This window comes from Mercenaria mercenaria, chromosome 16 (assembly GCF_021730395.1).
Source record: "Mercenaria mercenaria strain notata chromosome 16, MADL_Memer_1, whole genome shotgun sequence".
NCBI classification, from domain to species: domain Eukaryota; kingdom Metazoa; phylum Mollusca; class Bivalvia; order Venerida; family Veneridae; genus Mercenaria; species Mercenaria mercenaria.
Window position 1 is genome coordinate 20,784,653 of NC_069376.1, and position 19,675 is coordinate 20,804,327.

At 38.1% G+C, this 19,675-nt stretch overlaps 1 protein-coding gene across 5 annotated transcripts in view; it reads left to right on the forward strand.

Moving 5' to 3' along the window:
* The window catches only part of LOC123540113 (neo-calmodulin-like), a 194,626-nt gene extending 175,462 nt beyond the window's left edge, over positions 1-19,164 (forward strand). For 4 of the 5 annotated variants that reach the window (XM_053526327.1, XM_053526329.1, XM_053526328.1 and 1 more), the window contains exons 2-5: positions 2,877-3,057; positions 8,000-8,143; positions 12,719-12,976; positions 15,434-19,164. In XM_053526327.1, the coding sequence (XP_053382302.1) occupies positions 2,877-3,057; positions 8,000-8,143; positions 12,719-12,976; positions 15,434-15,459 (609 nt within the window). In that variant the 3' untranslated portion in view covers positions 15,460-19,164. Of the gene's footprint in view, positions 1-1,859; positions 1,959-2,876; positions 3,058-7,999; positions 8,144-12,718; positions 12,977-15,433 lie in introns of those variants that run through there. The other variant, XM_053526326.1, reaches the window with a different exon arrangement.
* The last annotated feature ends 511 nt before the right edge of the window (positions 19,165-19,675 follow it).

The window sequence follows — 19,675 nt, forward strand, 5'->3', positions numbered from 1 at the left end:
TTTAGCGGTTAACGACCTATAGCAGACATGTTTTTAATGTCTGAAATACAGTCTTTATGGTGAACAGATCATTCGACTCCGCCTAAAATGAAGTCAGATTAATATTGTTTGAAAACATGTGTTGATGTTCCTATTAGCTAGAAACTTACTGCGTACAAGTTACAACTAAATATTTAAAAATTAACAAGGCAGTCTGAAAGACAGCTAAACCCCCCGCCACTGCTATGGATAGTGAAAGGGTAAGCCCTTGACCTTTAGCTGTGACCTTGACCTTGAACTGACATGGCTGACTCATGAATTCTGCACAACGTCTTGATGAGGTGATCATTTGACCCAAGTTTCAAGAAAATCCTTCAAGGGATTTAGGAGATACAGAGCTCTAACCTTTGACCTTGAGTTGTGACCTTGACCTTGAGTTGACATGGCCGACTCATGAGTTATTGATGAGGTGATCATTTGACCCAAGTTTGATGAAAATCCTTCAAGGGGTTTAGGAGATACAGAGCGGACACAAAAAGGAAGGCGCAAACCTTTCACCCTAAGTTGTGACCTTGACCTTGAGCCGGCATGGCTGACTCATAAGTTCTGCTCATTGTTTTGATGAGGTGATCATTTGACCCAAGTTTTATAAAATTCATTCAAGGGGTTTAGGAGACAGAGAGCAGACACGAAATGGAAGGCTAAAACCTTTGACCCTGAGTTGTGACCTTGACCTTGAGCCGACATGGCTGACTCATGAGTTCTGCACATCGCCTTGAGGTCATCATTTGACCCAAGTTCATATGAATCCTTCAAGGGAATTAGGAGATACAGAGCAGACACAAAATGGAAGGCTCAAACCTTTGACCTTCAGTTGTGACCTTGACCTTGAGCCGGCATGGCTGACTCATAAGTTTTGCACATCGTCTTGATAAGGTGATCATTTGACCCAAGTTTGATGAAAATCCTTCAAGGGGTTTTAGGGGATATAGAGCGGACACAAAATAGAAGGCTCAAACCTTTCACCCTACGTTGTGACCTTAACCTTGAGCCGGCGTGGCTGACTTATGGGTTCTGCACATCGTCTTGATGAGGTGATCATTTGACCCAAGTTTTATAAAATTCCTTCAGGGGGTTAAGGAGATATAGAGCGGACACGAAATGGAAGGCTTAAACCTTTGACCTCGAGTTGTGACCTTGACCTTGAGCCGACAAGGCTGACTCATGGGTTCTGCACATCGTCTTGATGAGGTGATCATTTGACCCAAGTTCCATGAAAATCCTTCAAAGGGTTTAGGAAGTTTGGAGCGGACACGAAAGTGTTACGGACAGACGGAAGGACTGAAGGACGGACGGAAGGACAGAAGGACGGACGGAGACCATTCCTATAACCCTCACCACTTGTGGCGGGGGATTAAAAATCAGTAAAATATTCTAGGCCACCAGACCGCTGGAAAATTTCTAGCCATCATAAAAACTCAATCTGTGACGATTAATGAGGAAGTAAGTTATTGACTAATCCCTGTCGACAAAATATCCAAATAAATATGTTATTTGCCTGCCACGTAAATTTTGGAAATGTTTGGAATCTACTATTCCTCATCCACCTCTCCTACCTCCACATACACGCACGCACGCACCTATTCCTCCCACCCTAGCCCGTTTAACCTGAAAGTGCACATGATGCAGTAATATTTTTGCGCTTTTCGAATTTCGATGATTGACTGTATATTAATGCATCCAATTTGATGACACGAAAATCATAACTATATTTGATTTACAATTTGGGTATTTTACAATGCGACACTTAACTACTCCCTATTCAAAAATTGCAAAATAAATAATGAATAACAAAACCATTCAAGCATACAGTATTTTGAAATACTGCCACTTTTATCAATTGCATTTCACATCCAGTGTACACTGTAGTAATGAAGGGCAATATTAAAGATTTACATATCTCGCTCAACAGCGACAAGGTTGTATAGTTTTAATTGTTTATACATACTTCTTTTATCTCTTTTGTTTTGTTTACTCATGTTAAATTTATCCAGCTATGTCCCAGCTCAAAGAAAAAACTTTTCAAATCCTCACTGTATACTGCCTGCTCACTGCTCACTTAGATGTCTGTTCACTTGTCAAGTTTATGTAACTGAAGTGAGTGAGTGAGTTGGGTTTTACGGCGAATCGACACAAAATGGTCATATATCGCCGAGAAGAAGTTATATTGAAAACGCCAATTGTAAAGCATACCTAAAATCATTTATGTAAAAATGTAAAGCATATCTAAAATCATTTATTGTACGTTATGTGTTAAAATATCAGCTGCAAACATAATAATATTGCAAAAGATGTGAATAAAAATATGAAATGTTCAGATTTTTTTTTATAAATTCCTATCTGCTTTAAAAACGATAAAATATTTCTGATTGAAACTTTTTCAAATAACTCCACACAGTCTAAATGGTCTAAAACATGTTTAATAGTTAGCGGTGTTTGACATGGTACACATTCGGGTTGATCTTCTTTATTCAAAAGATAAGAATGAGTCAAACGGGTATGACCTAAAATCTGTATGTGGTAATTTCAAATTAGATTGTGATAATGAAAGGGATTTCTTTGCTGCAGTATCAGCATCCTCGTTCCCATGAATACCAACATGACTGGGAATCCAACAAAATATGATAGACTTTTTTAAAGATAGTTCATGAATCCTGAGAAGAATATTTTGAATGAAAGGATTTTCCATATTTCGGTTATGAATTGACTGTAAAACAGAAAGCAAGTATGTAACTGAAGGGTGTCTTTTTGAAGAAGCTGTACATGCAATTAATATATTATTTCTTTACTGACATAGAAATTTCTATATTCTTATTCTTCGTCTTATCTATTTTCAGTCGTCAAAGTGTAAAAAATTTATCCGGCTAAGTCCCAGCTCCAAGAAAAAACATTCCAAATCATCAGATCAGAAAGACGCAGACATTTCGGTGCCGGGTTCCAGTGGCGTTCCAGGAGCAGGAAATAACATGGCAAAGTCGAAAAATGACCAAAGAGTTCCGAATGGACTTAACGACCATGGTAAGTGACAGTCGATTTTGTTATTGTTATAATTATAATTATTATTTAGAAATACAAAGATTATTTAAGAAATATATTTCATTTAGTGATTTGTCGCTGAATAAATCATTGTTTGGAGTTCAGATGCGAAGGAATTATATCACGAGGGCGCAGCCCGAGTGAAATAAAAATACGCATCTAAACGACAAACAATGATTTAATTCAAGAGCAAATCACTAAATGAGATATATTATTTCGATTCTAACACGTTACCAAAGATTTTAATTTTTAATGTACATCCTTGACGACATTCATTAAATATTTGCCCGTTTCCGATTCGCTTTCCGATTGGTTTCTTTTCCAGCGCGCCGCTATGTCGTTTGACGCTATGACGTAATAATTGTGACGTCAGAAAAATGAATTGTATAATAATTCACTGTTTTCAGCCTTCTTTGTTTAATAGGAGAATGAATCGGATCGTGTTTAGAATTGAATTTTAATTTCCATGCATTATTGATGTCAGCTAATGATCAAATAGTTCGCGAGTTCTGCTGAAATGCTCTAGATCTAGGCCACCTCTAAAGTAACAGACCAGTCACAGGTCCTAGCAATACGTAAAACTGCTTTTTGCCCAGCTCATTCTACATAGCCATTATAAGCCGGGAACCGGTCAACTTTACCTGAAAGAAGTGATGGTAGAGTTCGGTTCTTCTACCGAGAGGGGAAGATTAGAAGTTACAGTTATTAGAAAGTTAACAGTTGTTATGCTCCCCCAAGGGGGGTATGTAGTCGCCACGTTGTCTGTCCGTCTGTCCCGCTTCTTGTCCGAAGGATAACACAAAAATTGTTGAACGCACCAAGTCACAACCGTTTTATACAATGATAGAGCTCATTGAAAGGAAGTGCAATGACAAGGAACATAACTCTAAATGGTGACATTTTTTAATTATCACCCTTTCTGAAAACCTTGTCCGGAGCATCACTCGAATACTATGTAAGGTATTGACTTTCAAGATACTTTACATGTTTATAGAGGTCAGTACATTATCATTTGACACTCATAAATATTGGCAGATATGGACTCTGTTCAGTTCATTATCATTCGACACTCACGAAGGGGCCTCCGCGGCCGAGTGGTTAAGGTCGCTGACTTCAAATCATTTGCCCCTCATCGATGTGGGTTCGAGCCTCACTCGGGGCGTTGAGTTCTTCATGTGAGGAAGCCATCCAGCTGGCTTACGGAAGGTCGGTGGTTCTACCCGGGTGCCCGCTCGTGATGAAGGCACTTGGGGGTCTTCCTCCACCGTCAAAGCTGGAAAGTCGCCACATGACCTATAACTGTGCCGGTGCGACGTTAAACCTAATATGATAATCGACACTCACGAACATTGAGGTACGTGAACTCTAATCAATACATTATCATTTGACACTCATGAACATTGAAGGACATGAAATCGGCAGTGTTCAGTAAATTATCTTCTGACATACATGAACATTGAAGGGTATCGGCTGTCATGATGATCTACTGAACACATCCCATATCCTACAATGTCCATGTGTGCCAGGCGACATTTTAGTGAACACAGTCAATACCCTTCAGTGTCCATGTATGCCAGGAACATTGAATGGTTTGGGCTGTGTTCAGTAAATTATCTCCTGGCATACATGGACATTGAAAGGTACGGACTGTGTTCAGTAGATTCTCTCCAAACATACATGGACATTGAAGGGTATGGGCTGTGTTCAGTTGACTATCTTCAGTGAGGGACATGGTCTCTGTTTATTAAATTCTCTCCTGTCATACGTTCTGTGACATTGACTGTTCGGTAAATAAACTCCTGGCATACCTGAATATTGAAGGGTATGGACTGTGTTCAGTAGATTCTCTTCTGACATACATGGACATTGAAAGGTACGGACTGTGTTCAGTAGATTCTCTCCTGGCATACATGGACATTGAAGGGTTTTGGCTGTGTTCAGTAGATTATCTCCTGGCATACATGAACATTGAAGGGTATGGGCTGTGTTCAGTAAATTATGTCCTGGCATACATGAACATTGAAGGGTATTGGCTGTGTTCAGTAGATTATCTCCTGGCATACATGAACATTGAAGGGTATTGGCTGTGTTCAGTGGATTATCTTCAGTGAGGGCCATGGTCTCTGTTAATTTAATTCTCTCCTGTCATACGTTCTGTGGCATTGACTATTCGGTACATTACCTCCTGGCATACCTGAATATTGAAGACTATGGGCTGTGTTTAGTAGATTCCCTTCTGAAATACATGGACATTGTAGGGTATGGGCTATGTTTAGTAGATTCTCTCCTGGCATACATGGACATTGAATGGTATGGGCTGTGTTCAGTAGATTCTCTTCTGACATACATGGACATTGAATGGTATGGGCTGTGTTCAGTAGATTATCTTCTGGCATACCTGGACATTGAAGGGTACGGACAGTGTTTAATAGATTCTCTCTTGGCATACATGAACATTGTAGTGTATGGACTGTGTTCTGTAGATTCTCTCCTGGTATACATGGACATTGAAGTGTATGAACTGTGTTATTAAATTTCCTTCTTACATACATGGACATTGAAGTGTATGGGCTGTATCCAATAGATTATCTCCTGACATACGTGGACATTGAAGGGTTTGGGCTTTGTTCAGTAAATTATCTTCTGACATACATGTACATTGAAGGGTTTGGGCTGTGCTCTGTAAATTATCATCTGACATACATGTACATTGAAGGGTTTGGGCTGTGCTCAGTAAATTATCTTCTGGCATACATGTGAATTAAAGGATTTGGGCTGTGTTCCGTAAATTATCTTCTGACATACATGAACAATCAAGGGTGTGGGCTGTGTTCAGTAAATTATCTTCTGACATTTATGGACATTAAAGGGTGTGTGCTGTGTTCAGTAGATTATCTCCCGACATGTATGGGCATTGAAGGGTTTGGGCTGTGTTCAGTAAATTATCTTCTGGCATACATGAACATTAAAGGGTGTGGGCTATGTTCAGTAGATTATCTCCTGGCATACATGGACATTGAAGCGTTTGGGCTGTGTTCAGTAAATTATCGTCTGGCATACATGAACATTAAAGGGTATGGGCTGTGTTCAGTAGATTATCTCCTGACATACACGGGCATTGAAGGGTTAAGGCTGTGTTCAGTAGGTTATCTTCTGACATACATGAACATTCAAGGGTGTGGGCTGTGTTCAGTAGATTATCTCCTGACATACATGGGCATTGAAGGGTTTGGGCTGTGTCCAGTAAATTATCTTCTGGCATACATGAGCAATCAAGGGTGTGGGCTGTGTTCAATAAATTATCTTCTGACATATATGGACATTAAAGGGTGTGGGCTGTGTTCAGTAGATTATCTCCTGACATGCATGGGCATTGAAGGGTTTGGGCTGTGTTCAGTAAATTATCTTCTGGCATACATGAACATTAAAGGGTGTGGGCTGTGTTCAGTAGATTATCTCCTGACATACATGGGCATTGAAGGGTTTGGGCTGTGTCCAGTAAATTATCTTCTGGCATACATGAACATTAAAGGGTATGGGCTGTGTTCAGTAGATTATCTCCTGACATACATGGGCATTGAAGGGTTTGGGCTGTGCTGAGTAGATTATCACCTGACATACATGGGCATTGAAGGGTTTGGGCTGTGTTCAGTAAATTATCTTCTGGCGTACATGAACATTAACGGGTATGGGCTGTGTTCAGTAGATTATCTCCTGACATACATAGGCATTGAAGGGTTTGGGCTGTGTTCAGTAAATCATCTTCTGGCATACATAAACATTAAAGGGTGTGGGCTGTGTTCAGTAGATTATCTCCTGACATACATGGGCATTGAAGGTTTTGGGCTGTGTTCAGTAGATTATCTTCTGGCATACATGAACATTAAAGGGTGTGGGCTGTGTTAAGTAGATTATCTCCTGACATACATGGGCATTGAAGGGCTTGGGCTGTGTTCAGTAAATTATCTCCTGACTAAGGACATTTTCTTCTGATATACATGGACATTGAAGAGAGCATTGACTACTTTAAGGACATTATCTTCTGATATACATGGACATTGAAAAGAGCATGACTACTTTAAGGACATTATCTTCTGATATACATGGACACTGAAAAGAGCATTGACTACTTTAAGGACATTTTCTTCTGATATACATGGACACTGAAAAGAGCATTGACTACTTTAAGGACATTATCTTCTGATATACATGGACACTGAAGAGAGCATTGACTACTTTAAGGACATTATCTTCTGATATACATGGACACTGAAGAGAGCATTGACTACTTTAAGGACATTTTCTTCTGATATACATGGACACTGAAGAGAGCATTGACTACTTTAAGGACATTATCTTCTGATATACATGGACACTGAAGAGAGCATTGACTACTTTAAGGACATTATCTTCTGATATACATGGACATTGAAGAGAGCATTGACTACTTTAAGGACGTTATCTTCTGATATACATGGACACTGAAGAGAGCATTGACTACTTTAAGGACATTATCTTCTGATATACATGGACATTAAAAAGAGCATGACTACTTTAAGGACATTGTCTTCTGATATACATGAACGTTCAAGGACAAGAAATCAGTTCTGACATACATGGACTTGCAAGGTTATGAAGTCTATCCAGTACATTATCCTCTAACATAAGTGAACATTCGAGGGCATGGAGTCTATCCAGGACAGTATCTTTCTCAATTCATAAAGATTGATATTTAGGTTTATATTTAGGTTTTAAGTTCATTCTGAGCTGTGATTTTGTCGGTCTAAGAAAACTAACAACTAATTCCAGCTCTGGTTGGCTTCCTGACATGACTCGTAACAACAGTGACAAATATGGATGTCGTAAATTTTTGCGATTCGTAAGTCCTCACAGAACTTTATACATGCAAACTTTATGGTTTCAGATTTAAAACAAACATTTGAAATGTTTGACAAAAACCACGATGGAAAGATCTCAAGTGAAGAACTAGGGTGTGTATTACGGTCCTTAGGGCACGAACATTCAGCGAAAGAAGTGGAAGACATGATAAAAAATGCAGATACAAACGGTAAGAAATGATCTTTTATTAAGGTAAAGAAGAAGACATATATTAGTGTCAGCTCATGATATACAGTCTACATGCCTTCTAAATGGCTTCCACATTCTGTCTACATGCGTTCTAAATGGCTTCCACATTCTGTCTACATGCGTTCTAAGTGGCTTCCACATCCTGTCTACATGCGTTCTAAGTGGCTTCCACATTCTGTCTACATGCGTTCTAAATGGCTTCCACATTCTGTCTACATGCGTTCTAAATGGCTTCCACATTCTGTCTACATGAGTTCTAAATGGCTTCCACATTCTGTAAGAACGTAGCAATATCATACACGTGACACTGTAATATCTTGTATTGACTGCCGCTAAAAGTCCCTTATTGACCTTTTGAACTATTATTGGAATCTAATGAGAGCCGGGCCTTCTTTTGGACTTGACACGCGTTATATGTGGACATTGAATTTAATAAACATTTCAGCTGACCAAGTCAGCGATTCTTTCTGCATATTTTATGACAATATGAACAGCCAAAGGAACTTTTTTTTTAAACATGTGAAAAATTAGTTTTAGTATACCACACGCACATCGTCCTAACGCGTGCCCACGGCTTAGGAAACTATTTTTGTCACCTCCAGTTTTTTTTTTTTTTTTTTGTTTTTTTTAGCTCACCTGAGCAATGCTTAGGTGAGTTTTTCAGATCACTCAATGTCCGGCGTCTGTCTGTCGTCTGTCTGTCCGTCAACATTTAGCTTGTGTATGCGATAGAGGCTGTATTTTTCAACTGATCTTCATGAAATTTGGTCAGAATGATTGCCTTGATGAAATCTAGGCCGAGTTCGAAAATGGGTCATCTGGGGTTAAAAACTAGGTCACTAGGTCAAATCAAAGAAAAACCTTGTGTATGCGATAGAGGCTGTATTTTTCAATAAATCTTCATGAATTTTGGTCAGAATGATTACCCTGATGACATCTAGGCCGGGTTCGAAAATAGGTCATCTGGGGTCAAAAACTAGGTCACTAGATCAAATCAAGGAAAAACCTTGTGTATGCGACAAAGGCTGTATTTTTCAAGCAATCTTCATGAAGTTTGGTCAGAATGATAATCTTGATGAAATCTAGGCCGAGTTCGAAAATGGGTCATCTGGGATCAAAAACTAGGCCACTAGGTCAAATTAAAGAAAAACCTTGTGTATGCAATAGAGGCTGTATTTTTCAATTAATCTTCATGAATTTTGGTCAGAATAATTGCTTTGATGAAATCTAGGTCAGCTTCGAATATGGGTCATCTGGGGTCAAAAAGTAGGTCATTAGGTCAAATCAAAGAAAAACCTTGTGTATGTGATAGAGGCTATATTTTTCAATTGATCTTCATGAAATTCAGTCAGAATGATTGCCTTGATAAAATCTTGGTCAAGTTTGAATATGGGTCATCTTGGGTCAAAAATTAGGTCACTAGTTCAAATCAAAGAAAAACCTTGTGTATGCAATAGAGGCTGTATTTTTCAATTGGTCTTTATGAAATTTGGTCAGAATTATTGCCTTGATAAAATCTAGATAGAGTTTGGTTATTGGTCATCTGGGGTCAAAAACTAGATCAATAGGTCAAATAAAAGAAATACTTGTGTTTGCTCCAATTTTAATGATACTTGGTCAGAATATTTTTTCCCATGCAATCACTAGGTCTGTGTTTACACTGTTATGGTGTATTATGGTGTGTTTCTCAGGTGAGCGATCTAGGGCCATCTTGGCCCTCTTGTTTTTTTTTTTTTTGTTTTTTTTTTTTGCAGTTTGCTTTTTATTAGCTCACCTGAGCTATGCTCAGGTGAGTTTTTCTGATCGCTCGATGTCCGTCGTCTGTCTGTCGTCTGTCGTCTGTCTGTCAACATTTAGCTTGTGTATGCGATAGAGGCTGTATTTTTCAACTGATCTTCATGAAACTTGGTCAGAATGATTGCCTTGATGAAATCTAGGCCGAGTTCGAAAATGGGTCATCTGGGGTCAAAAACTAGGTAGGTCACTAGGTCAAATCAAAGAAAAACCTTGTGTATGCGATAGAGGCTGTATTTTTCAATTGATCTTCATGAATATTAGTCAGAATGATTGCCTTGATGAAATCAAGGCCGAATTCGAAAAGGGGTCATCTGGGGTCAAAAACTAAATCACTAGGTCAAATCAAAGATAAACCTTGTGTATGCGATAGAGGCTGTATTTTTCAACTGATCTTCATTAATATTGGTCAGAATGATTACCTTCATAAAATCTAGGCCGAGTTCAAAAAAAGGTCAACTGGGGTCAGAAACTAGGTCACTAGGTCAAATCAAGGAAAAACCTTGTGTATGCGATAGATGCTGTATTTTTCAATTAATCTTCATGAATTTTGGTCAGGATGATTGCCTTGATGAAATCTAGGTCAAGTTCGAATATGGGTCATCTTGGATCAAAAAGTAGGTCACTAGGTCAAATCAAAGGAAAAGCTTGTATATGCCATAGAGGCTGTATTTTTCAATAGATCTTCCTGAAATTAAGTCAAAATGATACCTTTAATGAATTCTAGGCCGAGTTCGAAAATGGGTCATCTGGGTTCAAAAACTAGGTCACTAGGTCAAATCAAGGAAAAAACTTGTGTATGCGATAGAGGCTGTATTTTTCAATTGATCTTCATGAATATTGGTCAGAATGATTGCTTTGATGAAATCTAGGCCGAGTTCGAAAATGGGTCATCTGGGGTCAAAAACTAGGTCATATCTAAGAAAATATTTGTTTAAACTCAAGAGACCACATTTTTAGTCCAATCTTAATGAAATTTGACCAAAATATTTGTTTTCATGAAATCACTAGGTTAAACATGTTTACACTGTTATAGTGTGTTTCTCAGGTGAGCGACCTAGGGCCATCTTGGCCCTCTTGTTTGCCAAAGCGTCTTGTCAATAAATTTGATTGTGCAGTAACCTTTATTATTCAAAGTTACGGACATCCAGTAATGCATTTTCTGTTGGCAGTTGTCTGGATGCAAAGTCACCATATGACCTAAAATGTGTCGGTGCGACGTTAAACCCAACAAAATTAATAAAATAAATTGTCTGGATGCGACGTGTAATTTCGCTCATAAAACTCGTGTGATATACATATATATGCGGTTTTGTGTTGTTTATAATGCGTTTTTATCTTATATATACGTTTTTTATTACCGTATTTCAACGATTAATGGTTTCATCTGATGTAAATAATATTGGCAAACTTTCTTTGTTGAGAATGATTTATAATATTTTGAGATTGATCCACAGATCAGCAAATACATTTGTATGTGTATGCAGTCGCTAGTTCTTTCATAAAGTACTCATACCATTTGTTGTTAGAATAAAAGAAGACAGCGCTGGCTTCCACAACAGTAACGGATTTATATACTATAAATAATCCGAAATTAGTTTTTTTTTCCAAACAAGATACTGTGCTACATTTTCAAGAAAAACCAGTTTGACAACTTTGTTACCGTTTCGTATTACGAGTGTTGTTAAAATTAATGTAGACAGTTTCAAACTGAAACTAATACTCAAACAATAAATTTTCTATGCGGTTAAACACAGGTTCGCAAATTGATGACAACTTATTGCGAAACAGACATTTCAGGCCGAGATCAGTGATAGGGCGTGCAGTGTTAAAGAACCACAACTCCTGCTGACATCATTTCAACCCCTGTGACTAAAATGCACCTTATGATATAATAATCTCGGGGGCATCCAGTGGTGTTACCGATCGCCTTCTTAAAATTTACTAGATCCATTACTGTCTTCGCAAACCTTAGGAATGATGAACATCTAGTTCTTGTAAAGCGAAGTCACGGTTCGCGGAAAAAAATCCTGTTACGAAGTTGATTGATTAAACAGCAACTGTATTTTAGAATAAATTGTATTTATACACTTGATACCGGAAAAAGGGATCATCTTGCGATAACATATAACATATTCATGATATATACATGTTCAATTACCCCCGTACATTATATTTATATTTATGTTATCATAATGTTAGTGGTTTCATTTACAAATATTCAGAACTCTTTAATTTCATTTTTTGCTTTTAGATATATTCCGACTGCCTTCCTTTACACTTTGAAGCTTTGTTTACTTCCTTTGTCATTTTATCACTTACAACTCTTCCCTTATATTATTTTGAATGTTGAGGGCCTCTGTGGCCGAGTGGTTAAGGCTGCTGACTTCAAAATCACTTGCCCCTCACCGAGAGATTCGAGCCTCGCTCGGGGCGTTGGATTCTTCATGTGAGGAAGCCATCCATCTGGCTTAAGGAAGGCGGTAGTTCTATCCAGGTGCCCGCTCGTGATGAAATAATGCACGGAGCACCTGGGGTCTTCCGCTACCGTCAAAAAGCTAGAAAGTCGCCATATGACCTATTATTGTGTCGGTATGACGTTAAACCCATCCAAAGTATTTTGAATGCCGCCTTTCTAAAGCTTACTGTCCATATATATAATGGAATCAAGTTCCTCTTACATTAAGATTTCGTTTTTCTTTACTTATTTTTACTTAGTTTTGTGATATCCGTTTCAATGCACGTTAATTGATATTTTCAGAAAACGGGTATGTTGAGTATGACGAGTTTATCAGTATGATGCACCGGTTCCGTGATGACTCGGAGGGGGATCCAAATTCCGCGGAAGCGAAAAAACGAGAAGCTTTCCGAGTATTTGACATGGATGGTAATGGATATATAGACAAACATGAACTTAAATATGTTATGAGAAGATTGGGTGAAAATTTATCAGATGATGACCTCAAAGCCATGTTTACAGAGGCAGATTTAAACGGAGATGGATTAATCGATTTCGACGGTAAGATAAACATTGTTAAATACATAATGTATATCAATTAGGTAAATAAGCGAAGGAGTTGGGGATTTAGTGGCGGGGTTTGAGAGACGGGTATATACTTGAGATTATAGAAAACACACAGCACATATTGCCCTAAGTGGAGTAATGATGGGCTTCAGAACATTGGCCACATGTGCAGAGGCGACAAATTTTGTAGCTTAAATGTGAAGGGAAGGATTATGCTGAACTATTTGTGATCCTCTTAGCATGTTTGGAAGACTAGAAAATCTCAGAAGTGTATCTGTTACACTCAGACAGGATCTGTTACACTCAGACACGTCCCAATGTAAGTGTATCTGTTACACTCAGACACGTGCCAATGTTTCCAATAATATGAAACAATGAAAATTATGGAAGCATTTTTATTCTATTTACTTATAAATATTTATGACACTGCCATAACTCAACACATTACATTCAGGTGACACAGGTAAAGGCATCTTATTTTTTCAAAAAGAACAGTCGAGGTAGTTTTTAGTTAAAGGTCTCTTGCTAAGCGTGGGTAGTCGGCGAAAGTCCCCACCTGGAATGGAAGGAACATTTCCAGTTGAGCCCAAGGTATATGTACCTCCCTGCATACAGTCTACTCCCAGCATCCAGTCAAGACCATGTTCCTCCCAGCATCCAGTCTAGACCATGTACCTCCCAGCATCCAGTCTACTCCCAGCATCCAGTCTACTCCCAGCATCCAGTCTAAACCATGTATCTCCCAGCATCCAGTCTACTCCCAGCATCCAGTCTAAACCATGTACCTCCCAGCATCCAGTCTAGACCGTGTACCTCCCAGCATCCAGTCTAGACCGTGTACCTCCCAGCATCCAGTCTAGACCATGTACCTCCCAGCATCCAGTCTACTCCCAGCATCCAGTCTAAACCATGTACCTCCCAGCATCCAGTCTACTCCCAGCATCCAGTTAAAACCATGTACCTCCCAGCATCCAGTCTACATCCAGCATCCAGTCTAAACCATGTACCTCCCAACATCCAGTCTACTCCCAGCACCCAGTCTAAACCATGTACCTCCCAGCATCCAGTCTACTCTTGAAAATCTTTAACTTTGAAAATAAAGTATGGTCTAAACTAAACTGAATATATCAAGTACTGTGCATGCTACTACATTAATTCAGTAAAAAATTTAGACATGTAAACACATTGGGCTAGCGAAATATATGCAACTGTTGCTTTATATGCATGTGTAATTACCAGAACGGAAACACAAAAGAATACAGTTATAATTTGGTGGATCTTTAGTCTATAAACCAGCACTGAACACTAGTACTCCAACCCGCTAGCACTGAACACTAGTACTCCGACCCTCTAGCCACTGAACACTAGTACTCCAATCTGCTAGCACTGAACACTAGTACTCCAACCTGCTAGCCACTGAACACTTGTACTCCAACATGCTAGCCACTGAACACTAGTACTCCAACCCGCTAGCCACTGAACACTAGTACTCCAATCCGCTAGCCACTGAACACTAGTACTCCAACCCGCTAGCACTGAACACTAGTACTCCAACCCTCTAGCCACTGAACACTAGTACTCCAACCCGCTAGCACTGAACACTAGTACTCCAACCTGCTAGCCACTGAACACTAGTACTCCAACCCGCTAGCCACTGAACACTAGTACTCCAATCCGCTAGCCACTGAACACTAGTACTCCAACCCGCTAGCACTGAACACTCGTACTCCAATCCGCTAGCTACTGAACACTAGTACTCCAACCCGCTAGCCACTGAACACTAGTACTCCAACCTGCTAGCCACTGAACACTAGAACTCCAACCCGCTAGCTACTGAACACTAGTACTCCAATCCGCTAGCACTGAACACTAGTACTCCAACCCGCTAGCCACTGAACACTAGTACTCCAACATGCTAGCCACTGAACACTAGTGCTCCAACCCGCTAGCCACTCTATAAACCAGCACTGAACACTAGTACTCCAACCCGCTAGCCACTCTATAAACCAGCACTGAACACTAGTACTCCAACCCGCTAGCCACTCTATAAACCAGCACTGAACACTAGTACTCCAACCCGCTAGCCACTCTATAAACCAGCACTGAACACTAGTACTCCAACCCGCTAGCCACTCTATAAACCAGCACTGAACACCAGTACTCCAACCCACTAGCCACTGAACGCCAGTACTCCAACTCGCTAGCCACTGAACACTAGTACTCCAACCCACTAGCCACTGCCTTTTTTACTTTTCTATGTAATGGAAGGGGAAAATGCAATACTTAGTTTATACTAATTTATTTTAGGTGGATTGTGAAACAAGTTCTACAACTTATATTAATCACTCTCGACACCTGATGCAAATGCAATAATTTTAAAACGGCTTTGAAAGTCCATTTTTGTACTCACATTCATTAAATTTTTATAAATATCTCGTTTCTATATTACAGAATTTTCAAGATTGCATATGGCATGAGGCCTACCAGCAAGCTATTGATGCATAAGTACTGGACAAGACACAAGTTTTTCTACAACACTACATGCCGTTGAGGAGATTATTAACTTTTTTATTTTGCTCACCGAGTTTTGCAAGTTTTGATGTTTCAAGCAAGGCATTCTGTTCAAACCATTTTCATTGACTTTGTTTCTTACCACTTAAATGAATATTTAAATGGTGAAAAGTTTGATTTTTTCATCGTTTAATGGTTCACGTTACTGCGATGCTTATATCTACAAGATTTAAATGTTAACCGTGTCTATAGCACCATTCATCGTTGAATAATACGCACTAAAATGTTCACTACAAGAAAAAACAACAGCTCTATCTTCCAGAGGAAGAAAAGAAACCATGAAGTTTCGATATTAAAAAAACCAACATGCTTATGATGTTTTGAAGACTAAAGACTGAAACTGAATGAATAAGCATAATAACAGCGGACTTTGACATACAGTCACGTGGAACTTACTCGGTCAGATGTTACAGACTAGAGTATTTGTCATTTTGTTCAAGTAGACATACATAAGTACATGGCTATTGGTGACTATTGGTTGAAGAAAATTAAGTCATCTATTTTAAACATAGCTTAACAAACAAACTAAGGTTGTTGAAACTAGTTAAAATTTCGTGTAAACATGAGAGATTTAATGGGATTATTAGCCAGGAGTTTTTATTTATTTTTCCCAGAACATTTTGTACATTTATTTTAAATATAAGGTCGGATCTCAGATCTCGTTTTAGTGTTTAAGCTGAGCGTCACGTTAAAAAGACCAGTTTTAATCTTTCTTTTTTTTTTTTAAAAAAAATGGCATTTAAATTCTGTATAAAATTCTTATAAAGTTTATTGACATCCTTTGTAGTTTTGACAATTTTATAGTATTCTGAGCCTATATCAATATTTTTTACAGAGATGCTAATTGTTCTGTATTAGCGTGACACCTTGCATCCATACTTATTGTTTATCTTTCATACTGTTGTAGTACTCGGATTCGTTTTTTTTTCTTCTAAAAATGGCAACATCAACATATTTACTATAAGCACTGTAAATTTATGCATTGAGATTAGCAAGAAAAAATGTGATGTATATTTATGTAATTCATCTTGTGTCTTTGTTTATCATGAATTGTTTTGTTTGCTTTGATAATCCTACTTTGAAGTCAAGTTAATACATACAATATTATTTTTATACGTTTTCTAAATGCACATACACATTTTAAAAACTTTTTAACAAACATTACTGTGGTTGTTTCGAAATGTGCTGTTTTTTTTTCAAAAACATATTTTTAAGAAGCATTTCAAAAATTATTGAAGCTAGCTACAGTCTAGACTAGATTAATTTTTATGCCCCCGAAGAGAGGCATATAGTTTTTGAACCGTCTGTCAGTCTGTCGGTCTGTCAGTCTGTCTGTCCGCAATTTTCGTGTCCGGTCCATATCTTTGTCATCGATGGATGGATTTTCAAATAACTTGGCATGAATGTGTACCACAGTAAGACGACTTGTCGCGCGCAAGACCCAGGTCTGTAGCTCAAAGGTCAAGGTCACACTTAGACGTTAAAGGTCATTTTTCATGATACTGCATTCGTGTCCGGACCATATCTTTGTCATCGATGGATGGATTTTAAAATAACTTGGCATGAATGTGTACCACAGTAAGACGACGTGTCGCGCGCAAGACCCAGGTCCGTAGCTCAAAGGTCAAGGTCACACTTAGACGTTAAAGGTCATTTTTCATGATAGTGCATTCGTGTCCGGTCCATATCTTTGTCATCCATGGATGGATTTTCAAATAACTTGGTATGAATGTGTACCACAGTAAGACGACGTGTCGCGCGCAAGACCCAGGTCCGTAGCTCAAAGGTCAAGGTCACACTTAGACGTTAAAGGTCGTATTTCATGATAGTGCATTGATGGGCGTGTCCGGTCCATATCTTTGTCATTCATGCATGGATTTTAAAATTATTGGGCATGAATGTGTACCACAGTACGACGAAGTGTCGCGCGCAAGACCCAGGTCCGTAAGTCAAAGGTCCTAAACTCTAACATCGGCCATTACTGTTCATTCAAAGTGCCATCGGGGGCATGTGTCATCCTATGGAGACAGCTCTTGTTTGTTAACAGTTTGACGTAAATGACTTATCAGGGCTAGTCATTTTATCAGTCAGATAGAATGTATTTCGTGCATAAGAAGATTTAACTTATGGAATAAGCAAGGATTAATATATTCCTGCCAGTCTGGAAGTCCTTTTCTCTTCGTAGATCAAAGTTGATATACCCAGACCACATAATATATGCTTTACATTTAGTTTATCATGTTCTCTTCGCTCTATATTGTATGCACCCAATACATTCCAGTAGGAATAATAATGTGTAATAACATGAAAACCACCTAGGTGTGTGTAGTTGTGTATTTCCGCGTGTTTAAATATCACCAGTACAGTTTGAACCAAGTAAATTATGATCATTCTAAAGATTATTAAGCTGGATGAGCTGTATTTTGTCATGTGATTAAATTGACGTTCTTATTATGGAAAAAGGTTGTACTTGATATAGTTGTTATTGAGAAAGAAAAAAAAACACAAAATTTTGCTGTTTGCTATTTTCAAACAAATCGTCGTTCTAAAAATAGATTTAAAATAATTCTCTTTTAGCGAAATTCATGCTCAAAATATACATAAAGATGTTCTTATAAAATCTTTGCTTGTAAAACAGTGCTTTATCCACATTGAAAAGTATCTGTCTGAAAACAAACTCGCGTATAATATATGAAAGAAAAACTGAAAAAAAAGAAAGATTTTTTATGAAAAATACAAATGTTTTTGTTTTTCAAGCGGCACTGCTACCAATTGTCACGTGTCAGTGTAGAAACCAGAGCTTCCGAGTTCACGTATATCATGTTTTGTGTCTGTTTTTTCCCACTGTTAGTTATAAATTTGGCAAATGTCCCTATGCATTATCACGATGGGGAACCGACGTGACTTTTGCATAATCTGCACAGCACAGTCTAATTGATTTGTACTTGTCATTATTTAAAAGAATGTTGTATTACCTCAAACTTATGTATATAAAAACCGGAATGAAAAGCTTGTAGCCTTTTCAGTCTTCGCACAGCTGAGCCTTTGGAAGAAGACAATAGTTAGATATAGATGGCGTCTACAAAGCTGCAAACTCGGACATTCAACAGACAAGAATGCCTGTGTTGTGAGCGTCAAGTGAAGAATGATTAATCTCAATTCAAATGTTAACCTCACATGAAGCGGTGCATCTTTAAAACTATTTTTGGGTGATTTTTCTGTACAATGTGCTTAAAAGTCACGTGTTTCCTGTCGTGTTTCTGTGACTATGATATTATATTGTTTTGTCTCCCCTGTGATATTTTGGTCGTATGACATAATATAAATACTGTTACGTAATCACGTGACATGTTACCATGTGCAATGTTGTATTTTTCTGAAGATTCAAAAATGGAGTTTTTTTTACCTTTTGTTTTGTTTTAACTGTATCATAAACCAAACAAACATATCCTTTTGAAGATATGATATTAACGTTGACATTCTATAATAAATACCATACACTCTCTATCTTGTGAGACTACTGACACCATAAGTATTCGTCTTACAGCCCTGTTTCTATTCTGCAAAATGCAACGCAAAATTTGTTGAGTAGCTGGTGTCATAATAAAATCTTATCAAAAAAGTGAATTTTATACATTTTCGTGTTAGTAGCTCGTATTTGTTGGTTTAGCTGTGATTCAAGTTAAACCCAAAAACAAAACCAAATGTGTTATTACCTCAGGCGCTTTTTAATGCCTTATAACATAATATAATCAAACAGGACTTATATTTTTGAATGTCTTATAACATAATATACACAGTGATGAACAGGACTTATATTGTTAAATGTTCAAGAATAACATTCTGAAAGAAATGATATTATCAAGTAGATCTAAAATTGAAACTGCGCATTTTAGTTGTAATTTCGCAAGTGTCTACATTTATGAACCAAACGTATTTAAAAAATTATACGTCGTCTGCCTTGGTGGCCACGAAGTATTAAATCAACCGTTGTGCAATCTGACACGATGTCGCAAACTACAAGGATATTACTTTTCCATCTAAAACTGTGGATACTTTGATATTAAAGAAAAACTCGTCATTATAGTATTAGTAATGTTATATTTCTTATTTTTGTCCTCT